This window comes from Podarcis filfolensis (genome assembly GCF_964270895.1).
Source record: "Podarcis filfolensis genome assembly, chromosome: 1".
Classification (NCBI taxonomy): domain Eukaryota; kingdom Metazoa; phylum Chordata; class Lepidosauria; order Squamata; family Lacertidae; genus Podarcis; species Podarcis filfolensis.
Window position 1 is genome coordinate 104,628,421 of NC_139604.1, and position 17,125 is coordinate 104,645,545.

A 17,125-nucleotide genomic window follows, 5' to 3' on the forward strand; every position below is an offset into this window, starting at 1 on the left:
TCCTTAACTTTCTCCCATATAAATGAATAGTTGCCATTCATTCCCTGTGTAGAAAAAGGAACTGTTGAATTTAGGAATGCTGCTGCACTGAAGGTAAAGCCAGCCATCCACAAGTGACGTGGTGAATGGCTTTTAGTGACATGGGTTTGGCAGGAATTTATAGTATGTTTCTTGGATATGGAAGCCTACCCTTTGCAGCACTTGCCATAATGATAGGCAGTTTTGTGATGGTAGTAATGATTACAGTATGGATGATGGTGGTGCTTTTTTATTTCCTTTTGCAATTATGAAAGCATACTACCTAAACACACTTTCATAAACAAGCGTTCACATAACATCCATTTACCTTTAATGGCTGCAGTCCTAAACGTACCTGCTTAGGAGTAAACCCCATTTCACTAATAAGGACCTACTTCTAAGCTAGCATGTACAGGATCAGGCTTATGCATGGCCACTTTAGATACAACATTGTTTCCAAATATAGAGTGTTATTTGCTCAGTGCTGATGTCACTGCTCAGGCACAACTGAACTGTGAGTTCATAATTCACAAGTACACACAGTCAAAATATGCTGAGTTGATGTCATGGTGCAATGTCTCCACCATATGCAAGAGCACAGGCACTTTTCTAAGGTTTCTGGCAACACAGCTTATAGATACAATGCTTTAATACGGGCTTTTGTGCTGTTACAAAGTATGTGTCTGAAACCACACGTGTGCCCAGCACTTGTGTATTCATACACTACCAAGAGGTTTAGGATCTTTTGCTAGAGTTACGACATGCGTCTATCAGGAATACGTTTGCATATTCCTGAATAACCTTATTCCATGAATAACCTTATGCCCACAAGAAATTCTTAAACGAATGGAATAAAGGTTGGTGTATTTTATGAAATTAAATTGGGAGAATATATTAATGCCAATTAAGAAAGCAAAATTTATGCAAGCAGCACACTGCTTTTTTCTAAAAAAAATGTTCAGGGGTACTCTCATTTTCCTACTCATATTGTAATACTGCCCATCAATGAGGCCAAACTTAGATTCACAAAATGTTTAGGGGTATGCATACCTCTGCATCCCCCCAGAAAAAAGCACCTTGATCTAAAGAGTTAAATAATCCTTTACTATTCTCAAAATTCTACAGAAAGTGAGTGTGACAATTGTGCCCCAGAGCCCACATCAACAGCAAGTCAAGAAAATGATAGGCATACCTACCTCTAAGGTAGAGTGTGTATTGGTTCATTGAGAACATTGAGTTAGCTTTTTCCAAGCTCTAACAAACTAACCATTTAAAATCTAGGGTTTTTGTACTAATTTTAGCCAATGCATTGTATTGGAGAAGGGAGGGGGCTTCATAATTCCAATATTGTGCTATTGAATTTATCCTAGTTTTCTGCCTATTTCCTACTTTGCCCATCTTGCTTAATTACCTTAACAGTTGAAAGAACATGATCCTAGTGAACTGATGACTGAACCAGCCATCCTTGTCTGCCTCCTGTTTCAAAGTTCATCCCACTATTACCTTTATGGCATCCATTCATGTGTTAATTTTAATGGTAGTTAGATTTACATATGCTAATCTTTATACAAGGTGTGAGGAAATCAGGATGTCTCCTGAATGCTTCCAGGACATGTTTTGAGATCAGACTGGTACCAGAGTCAAGAAAGTTCATAATGGAGGGTCGGTCTCCTGTCATATTACCATATACCCACCTTTTTATTCATGCCAGGGTCTACAGTAATAAACCACAGAAAAGGTTTAGATCAACACACATCTATCCACAGTTTAATCTGTGATTGTTCAACTGTCTTTTGTAGCACTCTCCCCTTTAAGACCCATTTTGAGTATAGTATTATTAATACTATTTATGTTTATCTGAAACTTAGTTCAGCTGAATTCAGTGGAAGCACAGCCCAGTCTTTTAAACCTGTTAAGCATGCCTGCCTGTGCTTAGAACAAGACTCTGAAGCATTAACCAGCACTCGTAACCCACTTCTTAGGGCAGAGGTTTCCAATCTTTTTGGGTCCCTTGACCAACTACATTCTTTCTGTGGCACCCCTGTGGGGCTCATGAGCCCAGTGCTGTCACCCCTTGCCTGTAGAGCTGGCAAACACCCTCCCTTGTGGAGTGTTCCCTCAGTCTCTTCTCTCCCCTTTCTTTGGGAGTTCTCTGGGCAGCTACAGCTGCTGCCCTGGTCTCTGAGCTGTCCCTGCCCCCGCTCCAAAGAGAGGTGTCTCCTCCCACTGCCCTACAGGGGCCTAGGAAGCACCCTCTGGCCAGTTCTAGAGGCACCATTCGCCCAGGAAGCTTGTAGCCAAGGCTGCTGCAACAAACAGCTATGCAAGCCTTTGGGAGGCAGAAACGCAAGAGGGCACCAGAGAAGGGAGGGAAGGAAAGAATGGCAGAGGCCAGTGTTGCCAGCAGCACCCCTGACCATCATTCAAGGCACTCCAGGGTGCCACGGCACACTGGTTGAAAACCACTGTATTAGGGGGTTGAGAGTAAAGGATTACTCTGCATGAATCTAACGGAATGCCCAGTCTGTCATTGATTCAGTTTGTATGTCTGGCTCTTTTGCAGCTCTGCTCTGTAAGAGCCATATCCAATATAGCTAGGTATCACTAGTTTCAAGTGACATCATTTGCTTTCTCATCATTTTGCTGGCTACTGCCGTGTTCTAGAGAGGCAGCCATATTAGTTTTCTGCACCAAAAAACCCCACACACTTTAGCATAAAGTAGGCTCAGCCAGATGTATCATTAGATGCATAAAATGGCATCTTCAGCTTGCAGATATGCACATGGCATATACATGTGTAGTGGTGACAAAATAAGGGTGGGTGAGGAATGCGAGGTCAGAAAGCCCCAAAACAAACAAGGTGTGTGTTTCATTAGTAAGTGGAACACAAATGCAAACAAGCAAAGGGTAAAAGATCAGACTCCCAACCGATAACAGATCTGCAAAGCAAGCTAAATACCACGCACAAGCACATAAGGAGCTGAAATTCTTTTCTACTTTAAATAAATTCCCATTTCGCATTTAGCTCATGTCTTGTTAAGTGTGAAACTTGCATATGAATTCCAGCTTAACAACGTCCCTTTTTTTGCTGAAGCGTGGCAAAGTCGGATGTTCAGTATCCAGAAAGACCGAAATATGTACACCCTGACTCAACCCACGGATTCTAAGCATATTACCATTTTTTAATATTAGATTTGTGGCTATTAATTAGCTGGATCAGTGACAGTCTGCTTTAGAGAGCGAGCAGGTGGTTTCAGGCTAGGCACCCAAAAATATCCGTCAAATATGTACTGGGACTTGATCAAACCGCTGCATAGTAAATAGATTCCACAGAACATCCGTAAGAACACGCAGCAAGCACCCCACGCTACTAGAACATGACGTCAGAAGAGGGGGCGGCGCTTGCTATGCGAGCCGGAAGCTACCCGTGATTCGGGCGTCCTGGTCGGCGTCTTTCTTCATGCAGCATAGAGTCACAGGCTCAGTGGGATTTTACACTTCCGGTTCTCAATCGAGCATGGGGGGGGTAACCAATGCAACGAAATAGAATAGGGCACTGTACAACCCACTCTCCCATTTTGCACTACGAAATGGGGGCCGGGGAGCTGCGTTAGTCCGCTGCAACAAAAACAACAAAAACCCACACATGCCACACAAACAAAAAAAACCCCGCCCTGTTTTTTAAGATGCAACGGACGGACTCTAGTTCTCTATTCTGGACCAGCTCCGTATATGGCGGTATTCCAACGGAAACCGGAAGTGGGGAACGCATTCCGAGGCGAATCTTCTACCTCTACGCAGTCGTGGGTTGTTGTGGTTTTTTTTTGTTAAGGGCCGGCCGAGCAGCAAAGGTGCGACGCGCTTGTCTCTCCCTCCCTCTCTCTATGGTCTGTTCTAGATGGGAGCGAGGCATTTTCGATGGCTGTGCGCGTCATATCCGGACGATTCTGAGATGCCGGTAAGAAACGCTCGTCTCGGGGAAGGAAGGAGCTGAGGGGGGGGGGCGCAGAGGAGGGGCGCGAGAATACGTCGTTTACGCGCCCTCCGCCCGCGCGCTCCCTTCCCTCACTCGGGGTGGTCTCGCCACTGTGTGGCCCCCGCCGCCTACCTGCTCCCCTTTCCCTCAGTTCTTGGTCCGTGAGAGAAGCCCTTCCCTCTCCGCCCTCGGTGCCGGGGGAGCGGCCTGGGTCCGCCTCGGCCTTGTCGCCGATATGGGACGGGTCTTTGCTTCTTCCCCTCTCAGCGCCCGCCCGGACCCAGGGGCTGGCGGGAGACTCCGGTTGACTCCGTCCAGAAGGTGACCTGCTTGTTGCTTAGGCCCCGGAAAGTTCTTCGGTGTTTCACGAGGGGTCGTGTTGTTGGATGAACCTCCTTACCGTCCCTCGACCCTCCCGGGTCTTGACGAACCGCCGCCTCCTTGGGGGGTTGGAAGGCTCCGCGGTCCTTAATGTTCAAAGTAAGGAAAAGTTTAGGATTATTGGTATAGCGATGGTTCCCACTCCCCGCTTTCCATCAGCGCACGTGGGGTTTCATAGGGTTATGTCAACAACAAAAAGTCAGGCTCCTGCCCTGAAGAGCTTTGCATGATAATATAGCCGCGATCTTTATTATTTTTGTTGTTTGTCGAATTTATGCCCCTCCAATAAGCAGCCCTGGGCGGCAATCGAGGATAGGCAGCAGAGGAAGATGACGAGGGAGAGATGGAAGAGGCAGTGAAAACCAAAGGAGAGGTGTGAGCAAATTGGTTTTAAGACAGACACAGAGCCTAGGACTTGCTGATCAGAAGGTCGCGGTTCGAATCCCCGCAACGGTCCGTTGCTCGGTCCCTGCTCCTGTCAACCTAGCAGTTCGAAAGCACGTCAAAGTGCAAGTAGATAAATACTCCGACGGGAAGGTAAATGGCATTTCCGTGCGCTGCTCTGCTTCGCCAGAAGCGGCATAGTCATGCTGGCCACATGACCCGGAAGCTGTACGCCGGCTTCCTCAGCCAATAAAGCGAGATGAGCGCCGCAACCCCAGAGTCCGCCACGACTGGACCTAATGGTCAGGGGTCCCTTTACCTTTAAAGACATACTGCTTGGGAATAAGGATTAAGAGGTCTTGAACACCTCCAGCCCTGACATCAGAACCTGCCAGAAACAGGCGGCTGCCAGGGCCCATGCAGTCAATGGGGCGGACTGGCAAAACTCCTACTGTCTTTGAGTGTGTTTTCCCTCCCACACTGGACATTGTTCAGTAGCCCTTCTCTAGTAGTGTTACCACTAGTTGGATTCCCACCCCCATGTTGCTATTCAGCTTCTAACTTGTGGCCTTACCCAGGCATCCCTGTTGCTCTTTCTAATGGATGTAGTAGCTCCCATTTTTTAACATACTGCTGTGTGTGTAAATGCTGTGCAGCGTATAATGTAGTGATACCCTGTTGGGTGCTCTGTAGCATGAAGGATTATGGCCACTCACTTCCTATAGCAATTGCACTTCCTCTGAGTAAGCTCATGGGGGGTTATAATCATTGTAGTACAGCCAGGTAAAATGGGAGGTACCAGTATATGGTGGTTGTAACACCAATGGCACTGTCATGAAGGCCAGGGGAGCCTTTTGGTTTCACTATGCTGCTGTGGTGAGGACTTGCTGAAGCTTGGAGCTGGCCTTGAAAGTATCTGGAATGGGTTTGAAGGAAGAGAGAAAGAAGCAAGTTCTAGGCATATGTGAAAGCAGGAGAGAATGGACAGCTGCTTAAGAGCTGGTATTTATGTATTAAAATGTTTATTTTTGCACCCAAATTTTGGTCCTGACCTCCAAATAAGCTTGCTGCAGTTATGTAGGAGGGAATTAATGATATTCTGTAATGGTCAAATAAAAGCTCTTCATTGTTGTTACTATATCCCTGTAATGAACCATAGAACTGTAAATGTTTCTTGAGGCTGATCTCTGGCAAAGTCTGGGCCCCTGGCAGTGGAATTTAACAGCTGCAGTTTAACAGGCATGGAGTGGAGGTAGAAAGCAAAGAGAATCAACGTTATGTTACTGCTGTTTTGTGTGTGAGAAAGAATTATGTTTTAAAATACGGCAGCATGACTGGCAATATGTTGGTCATATTTTTGGTTCTTTTTCAGGTTAAACTGAATAGCTCTCTACTACGGCTTCTCCTAAGAAGATCCTCACAAAGCTGTGAGGCTGGAATATATTTATAAACACAGAACGTTGTTCACTTTGAACTCTTAAGCTTTGTGCCTTATCCAGATCGACTTTGGGAATCGGAAACTTGAATCAATGTTATCGGATGAGTTAGAGTCTAAACCAGAGGTCAGCAACCGCTAGATTTGTTTTGTGGCTCAATGGCTGTATTCTGGAATTATTACGGCAAATGATAATTTTCCTAGTGATTTGTGTAGTTGGTATATGGTTATCATGCATAGAAGCAGTGCAATCTTTTTTTCCTTGATTAACGGCTCCAAAATCACTCATCTGATTTGCACCCACAAGGTCTCACTTGAAAACCTATAATCACAAGTGACACTTAAGCAGGAATTCTGTGCTAACTTACATGGGAATGAGCCTCACAATGTGACTTACTTCTGAGTAAGCCCATGTAGCATTGCAATGCACAGAGGTCACAATTTAAAAATGTTTAACAGTCTACATGGCTCTTAATGCAAAAACTCTGAGGTACCAATAACACCCAGTTGCTTGACATAAAGACTTCCAGCTCAGAGCAGTTATGCTTATGGCCTTCATGGTAAAAAGCTGCCAGGAGGGCTAGTCAGAATGAAAGGAAGGGGTGTACTAATCCTTTACTCCTTCTCCACTGTCCTGACCCCCCTTCTCCAATTGCTATTTGGCATGGGAAAGAAGCTGCCATTGATGTAATTTAGTATAGAAGAAAGCTGCCATTATCAGCTTCGGAGAATTGTTTCCATTGGAATCAGATGTGCAAGAGAAAAGAAGGCTGCTTATTATGGTTTTGATTCTCCACAAAATATACTACATATTGTGTATAAAAAATACATGTGACATTAAGTTATATATTTAACAGCACGTGTGATATAGCCTGCACTCTGTGACTAGTGCAAAAGTGTTTTGGGGTGGTTCATGTAGATTACAGGTACGTTGCCTGTTGCTTCTTTTCAGCTCAAAATAAAGCTGGGGAAGGGCCATAGCTCAGTGGTAGATTTTCTGCTTTGCATGCAGAAAGTGCCAGGCTTAGCCCCAGCATGTCCAGGTAGGGTTGGGAGAGGCCCCAGTCTAAAACTCTGAAGAGTTGTGCTGTCATTATTGTGGAAAATACAGACCAATGAAGTGACTACTGTGCAAAGGCAGCAGTAGTTGTGAATTTAGTCAAAGAACAGGGCTTGTAACGTTTATGCTTGTTACCCTAAGAATTAACATTTGTACAGGGAAATAAGAGTTCAGAGTAAGTAGTGAGTAATTATTTCACATTGGTGATTTATTATTGTTTCTTGGTTGAGCTCAAAATGACAGAATATTTACTTTTAGTATATTCGCTGCAGTGTAGTTTATGAACCATTTCTCTGTGTTCCTGCCTTTTGTAGCTGAAGTTGTAGAATGGGAACCGGGGGGAATCGACAGAAAGCATTCAGCTTCAGATCTAAGCATTTGCTGCTGCTTTAATATCTTTGCTTCCCCCCGCAGCTGCTGGTTCAATTTGTTCAGAACACGTCTATTCCACTAGGACAGGAGCTTGTGGAATCAGAACCTAAAGATATAACCTGTTTGTCTCTCCTTCCTGTTACTGAACCCCAAGAATGCAACAGACTGATGTTGCCAGGTAAAACCTGAAGCCTGATTATGCTAAAAATGCTGTTTGCATTTTTGAGATATTAACAACACAGTTCTATGCATGTCTACCTGGAAGTCAGTCCCACTGAGTTCAGTTTGGCTTGTTTCCAGGTAAGTGTGCACAGGAGTGCATGCTGTGTTTAGATGTGGGATACTCCTGTAATGTACAGTTATTAAAATTCAGTTCTTTTTCAAGGAATGGTGAGATAAAATTGTAATAGAGTGGATTCTGGCAAGGTTGCTAGCAATGCTCTAATTAATATTAAACGTTCAATAAGTTGTTTAATGTTAATTAGAGCATTGCTAGCAGCTTTGCCAGAATCCACTCTCTTACTTATGGAATATGCAGAAATGGCGAAATTTACCGGAAGAATAGGAAATCAAGATAACAAACTTTTTATAAAAGAATGGAAATGGTTTATTGAATATTTACAGATAAATTGCAAACAGATAAAAACATTGATAGGGTTATTGTAATAACCTGCAGTTTCATAAGAGTATATATTTAAAGTAGATAATTAAATGAGCAAATTAAATGAATTTGGATATGCAGAAGATATTAGAAAATACATTTAAGGAACCGCAGAAAGAGGGGGAAGGAAGTCAAACTTTGAAATGTTAAATTGATTGTACAACTTATGAAATGTATAAACTTGAAAAGTATAAATAAAAAACTTTTAAAAACATAACATTAAATGTACTGCTAAGGTTACTGGTTTTATAATGGTTTTCTATCACGTTTGTGCTGAAAGCGTGATTGTCTTGAATGAAATGCATAATCTCAAAAATGCTTTCTAAAATTTCTTCATTAGATGACTCTCCAGGTCATACTAGCTCCTCAAAGGATGTCTCCTCTTCTGCTGTTTTGCGAAGCCTCCAGGTGAACGTTGGCCCTGATGGTGAGGAGACAAGGGCACAAACAGTACAGAAACCACCTGAGCTTCTGCCAAGCCCTGATACTTCTAGCTTATTGCAAGACCTCCAACCCACTGATAGCACTTCTTTTATCCTTCTCAATTTAACACGAACAGGTAACTCCTTCAAGCACGTCAAAGCACAGAAAGAGATTTGGCCAATGCTGCATTTAACAGGAGTCATCACCTCCTTCCAGTAAAGTGGCTGGAGAGCAGGGAAGCTAATCTGTGGCACCTCCTGATGATGTTGAACTAAAACTCTCATCTGCCCTGGCGATTGGCCATGTTGACTGGGGCAGAAGGGACTTGCTGTGCAATGACATATTGAGGGCTACAGGTTAGCCATCCCTGCTGTAGAGGTTGATTGTGATATTGTGGGAAGCAAGAGAGTTTACTCCCCTTCTTATTGTCTCATGAAAACTGCCTCCCTTCTAGGCCTAGGATCTCCCTCAGAGCACTTGGTGTTTGTCCAAGATGAAGCAGAAGATTCTGGGAATGATTTCTTCTCGAATGATAGCACCGACAGCAGTACCCCATGGTTTTTGCGAGTGCAGGAACTGGCTCATGACAGTTTGATTGCTGCCACTCGAGCACAGCTCGCAAAGAATGCCAAAGCAAGCAATAATGGTAAGAGGGCTTTTATTTCTGTTGGGACTTTTTTTTCCATTTTCAAGGTATAATGTTACTTTCACCCATAAAATGAGTTTAGGAAATCTTGTAAAGCTCTTATATGTTGTTGAGAACTTCAGTCATTTACTTCCTGCCTTTTAAGGTAAAAAACTTTCAATGTCCCTAATAAGGCTAGCAATATTTGGTTTTCAATATCATGGTACATCACCAGCTAAACATTACAATATACCACTATATCATGATATCTGAAATAAGACACAGCTATGTAAAAGCAAGGGACGCGGGTGGCACTGTGGGTTAAACCACAGAGCCTAGGACTTGCCGATCAGAAGGTCGGTGGTTCGAATCCCACAAAGGGGTGAGCTCCCGTTGCTCGGTCCCTGCTCCTGCTAACCTAGCAGTTCAAAAGCATGTCAGTGTGCAAGTAGATAAATAGGTACTGCTCCGGCAGGAAGGTAAACGGTGTTTCTGTGTGCTGCTCTGGTTCGCCAGAAGCGACTTAGTCATGCTGGCCACATAACCCAGAAGCTGTATGCCGGCTCCCTCAGCCAATAAAGCAAGATAAGTACCGCAGCCCCAGAGTCGGTCACGACTGGACCTGATGGTCAGGGGTCCCTTTACCTTTACCTTATGTAAAAGCAAACATGGTAATGTCCTGGCAACTGCTACTCAGTTATGGGTCTAGATCACCACTGATGAAATCATTACTTTCATCAGCAGTTTCATCAGCCAAAATGCATTCAAACAGGACTTTGGTTTAGGGCTTGGATACCAAACGGTGGTATTCAGGGCCAGGACAATCCAAAATACAGTGAGGAGTCATAGTGAATAATGAATAATCTGGGAAAATATTGAACAACAACAAAAATATAAATTTGATGCTTATAATTATATTAGATTTAACTCGGATTCATCCCCCAGCATTTCCAGGGAGGGCTGGGAGAGACCACCTCTGAAATTGTGGAGAGGAGCTGCTGCTCAGCGTAGACAATAGTGTTGTAGATTGACCAATGGTGTGCCATACTTCCTATTTCCTATCATATAATTTCCATTTGTCTTTGGAGCAGGACCAGAGGCTGCTCTGATCTCCCACCAGCAGAGGCAATGGTTCCAATAAGTTATGCACTAGTTGATAAGGGTGCTGTTGTGCAGTCACAACAGCACCTGGCCATGCCTGTGCATGGCTGTGAGGGTAAACGGAGTTCTGGGGTTTAGTAGCTCCTGGCTCTGAGCTGTTTTCACCAGTTGTTGCTGCATGACTGCTGGGCCATGCAATCTGCTGAATGCCAGGTATACCTGGGAGTTGCTGATGCTTGGCAAACGCAGCTCCATTGCTGAGGTAACCAGCCTGAAGTTCCCATCCTTAATCCAATTGTGTGCTGTCAATTTCTTGCCGATGAGATTGGGACGCACATTCCATTGGAAGTAACACATTCAAATATAAATGATTTGCATTCCGTCACAACTTCATCTGTTTGTACGGCACTGCTTATAATGGGATGCACATCTCCATGCCTGTTCTGTCCATTAGGCATGCCTATGTGCAATGGGAGCTCAGTCAGGAGAAAAATATGTTGCAAAATGATAGTAAGATAGTGAAACTGCCAGCATAACATGGTATGAGTCCTCTCAGTTGTCTCTTTCCCCCCTAAGTGTGAGAGCAATTGAACAGCATTGTTTGCCCTTGCTGTTGTCACACAACTACAGCTGGCCACGTGGTGCCAGTTTTACTATGAGATCTGTGAGTTGGCTGGGATCACATAGTGAAGAAGCCCTTTCAAGTTTTGTATTTTGTTTTTAAGAAGGTGACCAAGCAGCAACAGCAAGTCAGGGAAACAGTGAATGTGAACAGGTATGCAAAAATGTGGAAGGTAGTGCTTTATTATTTTAACGTGCCTTCTCTACCCTCCCACTACCTTTGGGAAAGTATTATAGCTCAGTTGGCAGAGCACTTGCTTTGGATGAAGAAGGCTCAATCTCTCCAGGTAGGACTGGGAACGCTTCCAGTCTGAAACCCTGGGAAACTTACTAGTCAGAGTGGTCAGTGCTAAGCCAGATGGACCAGTGGGGACTGGTTATAAAGCAGCTTTCTATGCTAGCGTTTCACCACCCCCACTGCTCCTGCCCTTAGAAATGGTAAATTTTGCAGAAGAAAACTGAACCTCCTGAAAATTTGGGAGAGTACAGATTAGAAGTATGAAAAAAATCATCCACTTAAGGGGGCTGACTAAACAAAACGAGCAGATATGTTTCTCTTTTTAAATGTATTTAAGTGAGGTTTTTCCCCCTCCTATGTATCACTGTCATCTTACCATTGTATTCTTTCTTTCTTTTTTACCCCTTCCAGGTGAAAATGTTCATGTTTGCTCAGGAGACCCTCAACCGAAAGAATCCAGCCCTATCCCTCACTTGCCTCGGGTGGAGAAAAAGTTGAAATGTACAGTTGAGGGCTGTGACAGGACATTTGTGTGGCCGGCCCACTTCAAATACCACTTAAAGACTCACAGGTGCATAGAGTTGCTATAGCTATGACTTTGCTGAGCACTGCAGACTGTATGCAGGTCCTGCTATGGAACGATCAAATTCAGAAAGTCAGTCAAAGTACAGAAATCTGAAACAGAAAAAGCTCATTTCTATTTTGCAAATACACTCAGTGTGGTTTTTAAAACACTGTTTGTGTGTTTTAACTGCCTGGGAGTGGCTTGTGATTTTCAACTGGCCCAAACAAAACTGCTTTTTTGTGTATGTTATATGTAACCTAAACTTTTAAATGAGAATATCTGGTTTATTAAAATTATTTATACAGTGTAAGGCAAGGAAAATGCAACCTCTTCATTTTACTTTAACTGTTACTTCAGGTGGGGCCAGTAACTGGCCATGTCACTTTTCAGCCTCTTCATTTTGAACTGAAACAAAAAATGCATACAACACCACATTAAGGAAAGCCAGAGCACCAGCAGAGGAATACTTGATTACAGCAGCATGTATAATAGTGCCATGAAAGTGATGTTGTTTTCCAGGAATGACCGTTCCTTCATTTGTCCAGCAAAAGATTGCGGGAAAAGCTTCTATGTCCTGCAGAGGCTGAAGGTGCACATGAGAACGCACAATGGTGAGAAACCATTCATCTGCACCGAGCTAGGTTGTGGGAAGCAGTTCACGACAGCTGGGAACCTGAAGAATCACCTGCGGATTCATACTGGTGTGTACCATTCCCCTTTTTTCGAATTCTTCTTTTGTTAAAGAAGTTTCTCTGCATTTCTGTCAGCCAGATTATGAGCATGGCACTGACTAGGCAGCTGCTGCCTCTCTGCCTTTATGCCTGTTATGAAGTATTTATTTAGGGTTGCCAAAGTTGTTGAGCTTTGAGGTATTTTTTAATGAAATTAGGCAAAATCTACACTTCCGACATGGGTTGCCATATATCCAGATTTTCCTGAACACTGCAGCAATTTCCACCCGGACGCTGTTTATGAGGGCCGAATGCCGGCTATGTTACAGCTAGGGAGGAGATAGGGAGGAGAAAGCTGATTCAGATGACCCACTAAGCCAAACCTGGCTTGGCACAGCGGAAAAGAGGACCAGGGAGGAGCAACGTGGATATGAGCTCCTCTGTGTATGGTCTCAATAAGTCAAGGTTTGGCTTAGCGGTTCATGTGAACCAGGCCAAAGTTTTCCCCCACCTCCTTTAGGTGGTCAAAAGGTTATATAATAGCAAACCAAGTTGGTGGTTATTATATTAAATTTCTGAGACTTCCAGTCTTGGAGAAATTGTGTTTTCACTCTCCAAGTAGAAAGCTTCAAAGCTTCAATTCATGTAAACAATGAAAGGTGTTTGAATTTGAGAAACTGCAACTTAATAGAAAGAAGTGGATCCTTGCATATGAGGGCATATGCAATTCAAGTGACTTTTTGAATTAACTGAAGCAAATGCTTGAATGCAGGGGAAAAGCCCTTCTTGTGTGAGGCTCAGGGCTGTGGTCGCTCCTTTGCTGAATACTCCAGCCTTCGGAAACACCTAGTTGTCCATTCAGGTAAGGGGACTTTATTCCTTGAGATATACCCATACAACAGACAACATCTGTCTTGAAGACAGCAGAACATTATTCCCTAGGTCTTACTGAACAATTACTAATGTGGTTCCCCCTTTGCTTTTTACGCTGTCTTGCCCTTTTCTCTTCTTGAGCCTCATAACTTCGAAGGTGTAGGCTAAAAACTGCATCTTGCCTAGTATATACAATTATGGGCGTGACAAAGTGAGATCTTACAATCTCTAGGTCAAAGGCTTCTTGTACATACAGGCCTGAGACTCTAAATTTTCCTGACAAAATTTGACTGTGAACTTGATAGCCCCTTTCTAAAGCTAAGCCTTTGGTGTCTGAATTCAAGAGAAATGAAAACTACTTAAGCATAGAAAATGGATATTTCATTCCCTGCTCTAGCAATTATTGTATATTGTTTATAGGAGTAAAGCCCCACCAGTGTCAAATCTGTGGGAAGACATTTTCTCAGAGTGGTAGTAGGAATGTACACATGAAGAAACATCATTCCAGAGTTGGAACAGATAGCAACAGACAGCATGAACAAACAGGTAGGAACCGAGTAGAATGGGAATGTTTGATTGGATCTTTCAAACAGTGATGAGAAGGGTCGAGTTGAGAAAGAGAATCTGTTCTGCCATAGAAGTGTTAGCATGAGATGGTGACAGAAATGCGGCTGTTTCTGAGGATGTGAAATATATCACATGAAGAGACTGTAGGAACAGAGAGGCTAAGAGTATTTGATCACAAAGCATTAACTATTTACCAGCTTTGAAAAACAGTTATAAAATTGATCTGTGTGAGTAAAGTTGTGCTTTTCAGATGTGTATGCCCACATCTCAAAATATACTCTACAAAGTCAAACTCTCTTCCTGAAAATACAGGTCATGAAGAAGAAATCTTGGATAAGGAAGAGTGAGAAAACAATTCTCCACATTCTTCAGATTTGTGAAGCAGAAGTCCCTCTCTGTGTGATAGTTAGAGAGCCTGTGTGGTGTAGTGGTTAAGAGCGCTAGACTCATAATCTGGGGAACTGGGTTCGATTCCCCGCTCCTCCACATGCAGCTGCTGGGTGACCTTGGGCTAGTCACACTTCTCTGAAGTCTCTCAGCCTCACTCACCTCACAGAGTGTTTGTTGTGGGGGAGGAAGGGAAAGGAGAATGTTAGCCACTTTGAGACTCCTTCGGGTAGTGATAAAGCGGGATATCAAATCCAAAATCCAAACTAGTGGACACTGATGCTGTTGTTCCTCAACTTGGTGTTTTGTTTTTGCAACAGAATCGTTGATGGGCAGTAGTTTGTTGGAAGAATCAGAAGAGCACAGTAAGAATCTGGTGTCCATGAGCTCACCTCCCAGCCTTGGTGTAGAATCTTTGCAGTTGCCAGACACAGAATCAATTATTGGTGTAAAGGAAGGTGAGAAAAATATTTCTATTAGCAATGAAATGTTTACAGGAGCTCAGTTGGGAGGGGATATCTTTCTATCAGGATAGCCTTAAATGGGATAATTTATTGGAGTTCCAACACATAGTTTCAGTAGGAAGGGTAATAATAATAATACTTTTATATTGGTTTCTGATACTGTATTTGTTTTCCTGAGTGCTGATTTAGCCATTGCTTCTAATACTTGCCCTAGTCTAATACATTCACACAATGCACACTTCATTTTTTGTCTGAAGATCGGGTTGCTTGAGAAAATAATCCCCAATGAACATTTTATAAAGCACAACTTAGTCTCCTGTTTGATTTGCAGAGGTTCTTGCTGAAGCAACAACAAACTCTCTCCATGCTGCATCTGATGTGGTTTTGCCATCTCATCACCTGATGCCCATGTCAACATCAAGACACTCCTATGGGGTGTCATCTTTACTACAGTAAATCTACAGGTCAGCCTAGACAACTTCTATTTCTTTTAGAACAGCATAATTCTAGTCTTTTGAAAGTGCAGGAAAACATCACCTTTTCTACTATCTGAGAATTTGATAGCAGTGAGGCTTTTGGTTATAATAATAATAATAATAATAATAATAATAATAATAATAATAATAATTTACTTGATCTGTAACCTATATAACTATAGTGGCATACAGCTTGGTCTGACACAAAAATCACAACCTCTGCTGTTGCCTGTTGGTTTCAATTAAAGCTTACTACAGTCTCCTAACTGTGATGACTGCAGGCAAGGCTCTTGTTACAACCTTACTATATCCATTTGTTCACTGAACAATGATTGGGTGTGGTACCACAACGTTGCACGACAATTCTTGCAAAATAACACTGTCCTCTGTCATCATGCTGTTCCCAACCCACAATGCCATCTTTCATAATATGACACAGGCAAAGTGTGTACTCCTGTGATGTTTTGCTGGCACAGAATCTTTAGTACGAGTTTAATCCTAAGATGCCTTCTGCTCCAGAATACACTTGTATTAGAGTGGGAAAAGTGAAGCAGTCTAAAGATGTTCTGTTCAGCTTTTTGTGCGAGCATGGTCCTGCCCCTGCCCAACTTCTACCCTGATCGGAGTGAGCCAGTTCCTCCCACTGCCTTAGCACTGATCAGCCAGGCCCTTCATTTAAAACAAAGAAAGTGTTACAAGTAAAGGTACTTCTCCCATACATCTGTGTTGGTAATTTGCTTGAATCATTCTATTATTCGTTCCTTTCTTATAAACAAGTCTGAATTAGTATTGATAAAAATAAAATGTGTTGATTTGCAGTTACAAAAGGAAGAGCAAATGAATGAAGTATTCAACACAAGATACGGAGCTAAAGAAGAAGCTTGTGTGATGATGGGCTCAAGAAACCATGTGGTACTTGAATCCCCAGAGTTTATGCTGTGCCTCTAGTGTACTTATTGTGACCTATCAGACCAGAGGCCTGGAATATGGTTTGCTTCAATCACTGGAACCTCTGAAGAAGGGCTTCAGGAGCTTTTACTAATGTCTGAACAGGTTACTGTTCCTGTTGAACCTGGCACCCCAAAGGCGAGGAGGTAATGCTCTTGGAACTAGTTCCTAGCCACTTTTTTCTCTCCTGAAGCTGATCATAAGCTCAGCATTATATTGACTCGTTCTTCTTGGAGGAGTATCTTTAGATGGTAGTGAATTCTGCAACAAGGCACTGCAGTTCTGTTCTGGCTTCTGAATTATCAGGTGGTTTGTGGTTTTTCTTTGAGCTAGATCTTCCACATCTCCTTGCTTGGTGCGGATATACTCTCTGATATGGTTTCTGCTCCAAACTGAAGACATGATGTTGTTCAGAGGATGCCTCAGACACCCTTGCTTCTTGCTGTGATTTTAATTTCTAATTATTAGGGCTTAATTTAAAGGAAAAAAAATCAGAGGTAGAATCTATTCAGTATTCTTCAGTTGTAAATAAACTATCTACTTCCAACTCCTGATATTTGTGCATTTTGTGTTTTTCTTTGCCTATTCAAAGATGCTCATGGGTACCTTAAAGCCAAGTACCAAGCAATTATATGTAATACAAAATCCTATTACTATATACGTAAAACAATTAAACAGAAAAAATAGAATGAGCAGGAATGTTCTCATTGGCCACTCTGTACCAAAAGTACTGTTGCTGGAGCTTCTCCTATAGCTTCCACTTTAAATATATATTTTTTTGTTTTTTGGGGGGGGAGATCGCGTTTCTACATTATATTTTAAAGGCCATATGTTTTTGTGAACATATAAAAAGGTGAAAGCAATTAATCTTGTAATGCC

General features: G+C 42.8%; 1 protein-coding gene across 7 annotated transcripts; it reads left to right on the top strand.

The window, feature by feature from the left end:
• Nucleotides 1-3,721: 3,721 nt before the first annotated feature.
• Nucleotides 3,722-16,800, top strand: ZNF410 (zinc finger protein 410). Of its 7 annotated transcripts, none has more exons than XM_083617089.1 (13): nt 3,733-3,976; nt 4,666-4,804; nt 6,132-6,321; nt 7,669-7,804; nt 8,628-8,846; nt 9,165-9,356; nt 11,707-11,866; nt 12,380-12,561; nt 13,304-13,393; nt 13,825-13,950; nt 14,679-14,816; nt 15,154-15,286; nt 16,118-16,800. In XM_083617089.1, the coding sequence occupies exons 3-12, from the start codon at nt 6,289-6,291 to the stop codon at nt 15,276-15,278; spliced, it is 1,401 nt and encodes a 466-aa protein (XP_083473215.1). In that variant the 5' UTR covers nt 3,733-3,976; nt 4,666-4,804; nt 6,132-6,288; the 3' UTR covers nt 15,279-15,286; nt 16,118-16,800. The 7 variants fall into 7 exon arrangements, 5 of the variants coding, with proteins under 5 accessions (XP_083473215.1, XP_083473214.1, XP_083473212.1 ...); XM_083617088.1 differs by having other exon boundaries at nt 4,669-4,804; XR_014548933.1 differs by lacking the exon at nt 4,666-4,804 and having other exon boundaries at nt 3,722-3,976; nt 13,825-14,376; nt 14,629-14,816.
• The last annotated feature ends 325 nt before the right edge of the window (nt 16,801-17,125 follow it).

Bases quoted from the DNA above. Each gene is read 5' to 3' on its own strand.
- ZNF410 (XM_083617089.1), top strand. From the start codon at position 6,289: ATGTTATCGGATGAGTTAGAGTCTAAACCAGAG. The intron at 13,394-13,824 runs GTAAGGGGACTT...TATTGTTTATAG, and splicing joins ACACCTAGTTGTCCATTCAG to GAGTAAAGCCCCACCAGTGT. The intron at 13,951-14,678 runs GTAGGAACCGAG...TTTTTGCAACAG, and splicing joins CAGACAGCATGAACAAACAG to AATCGTTGATGGGCAGTAGT.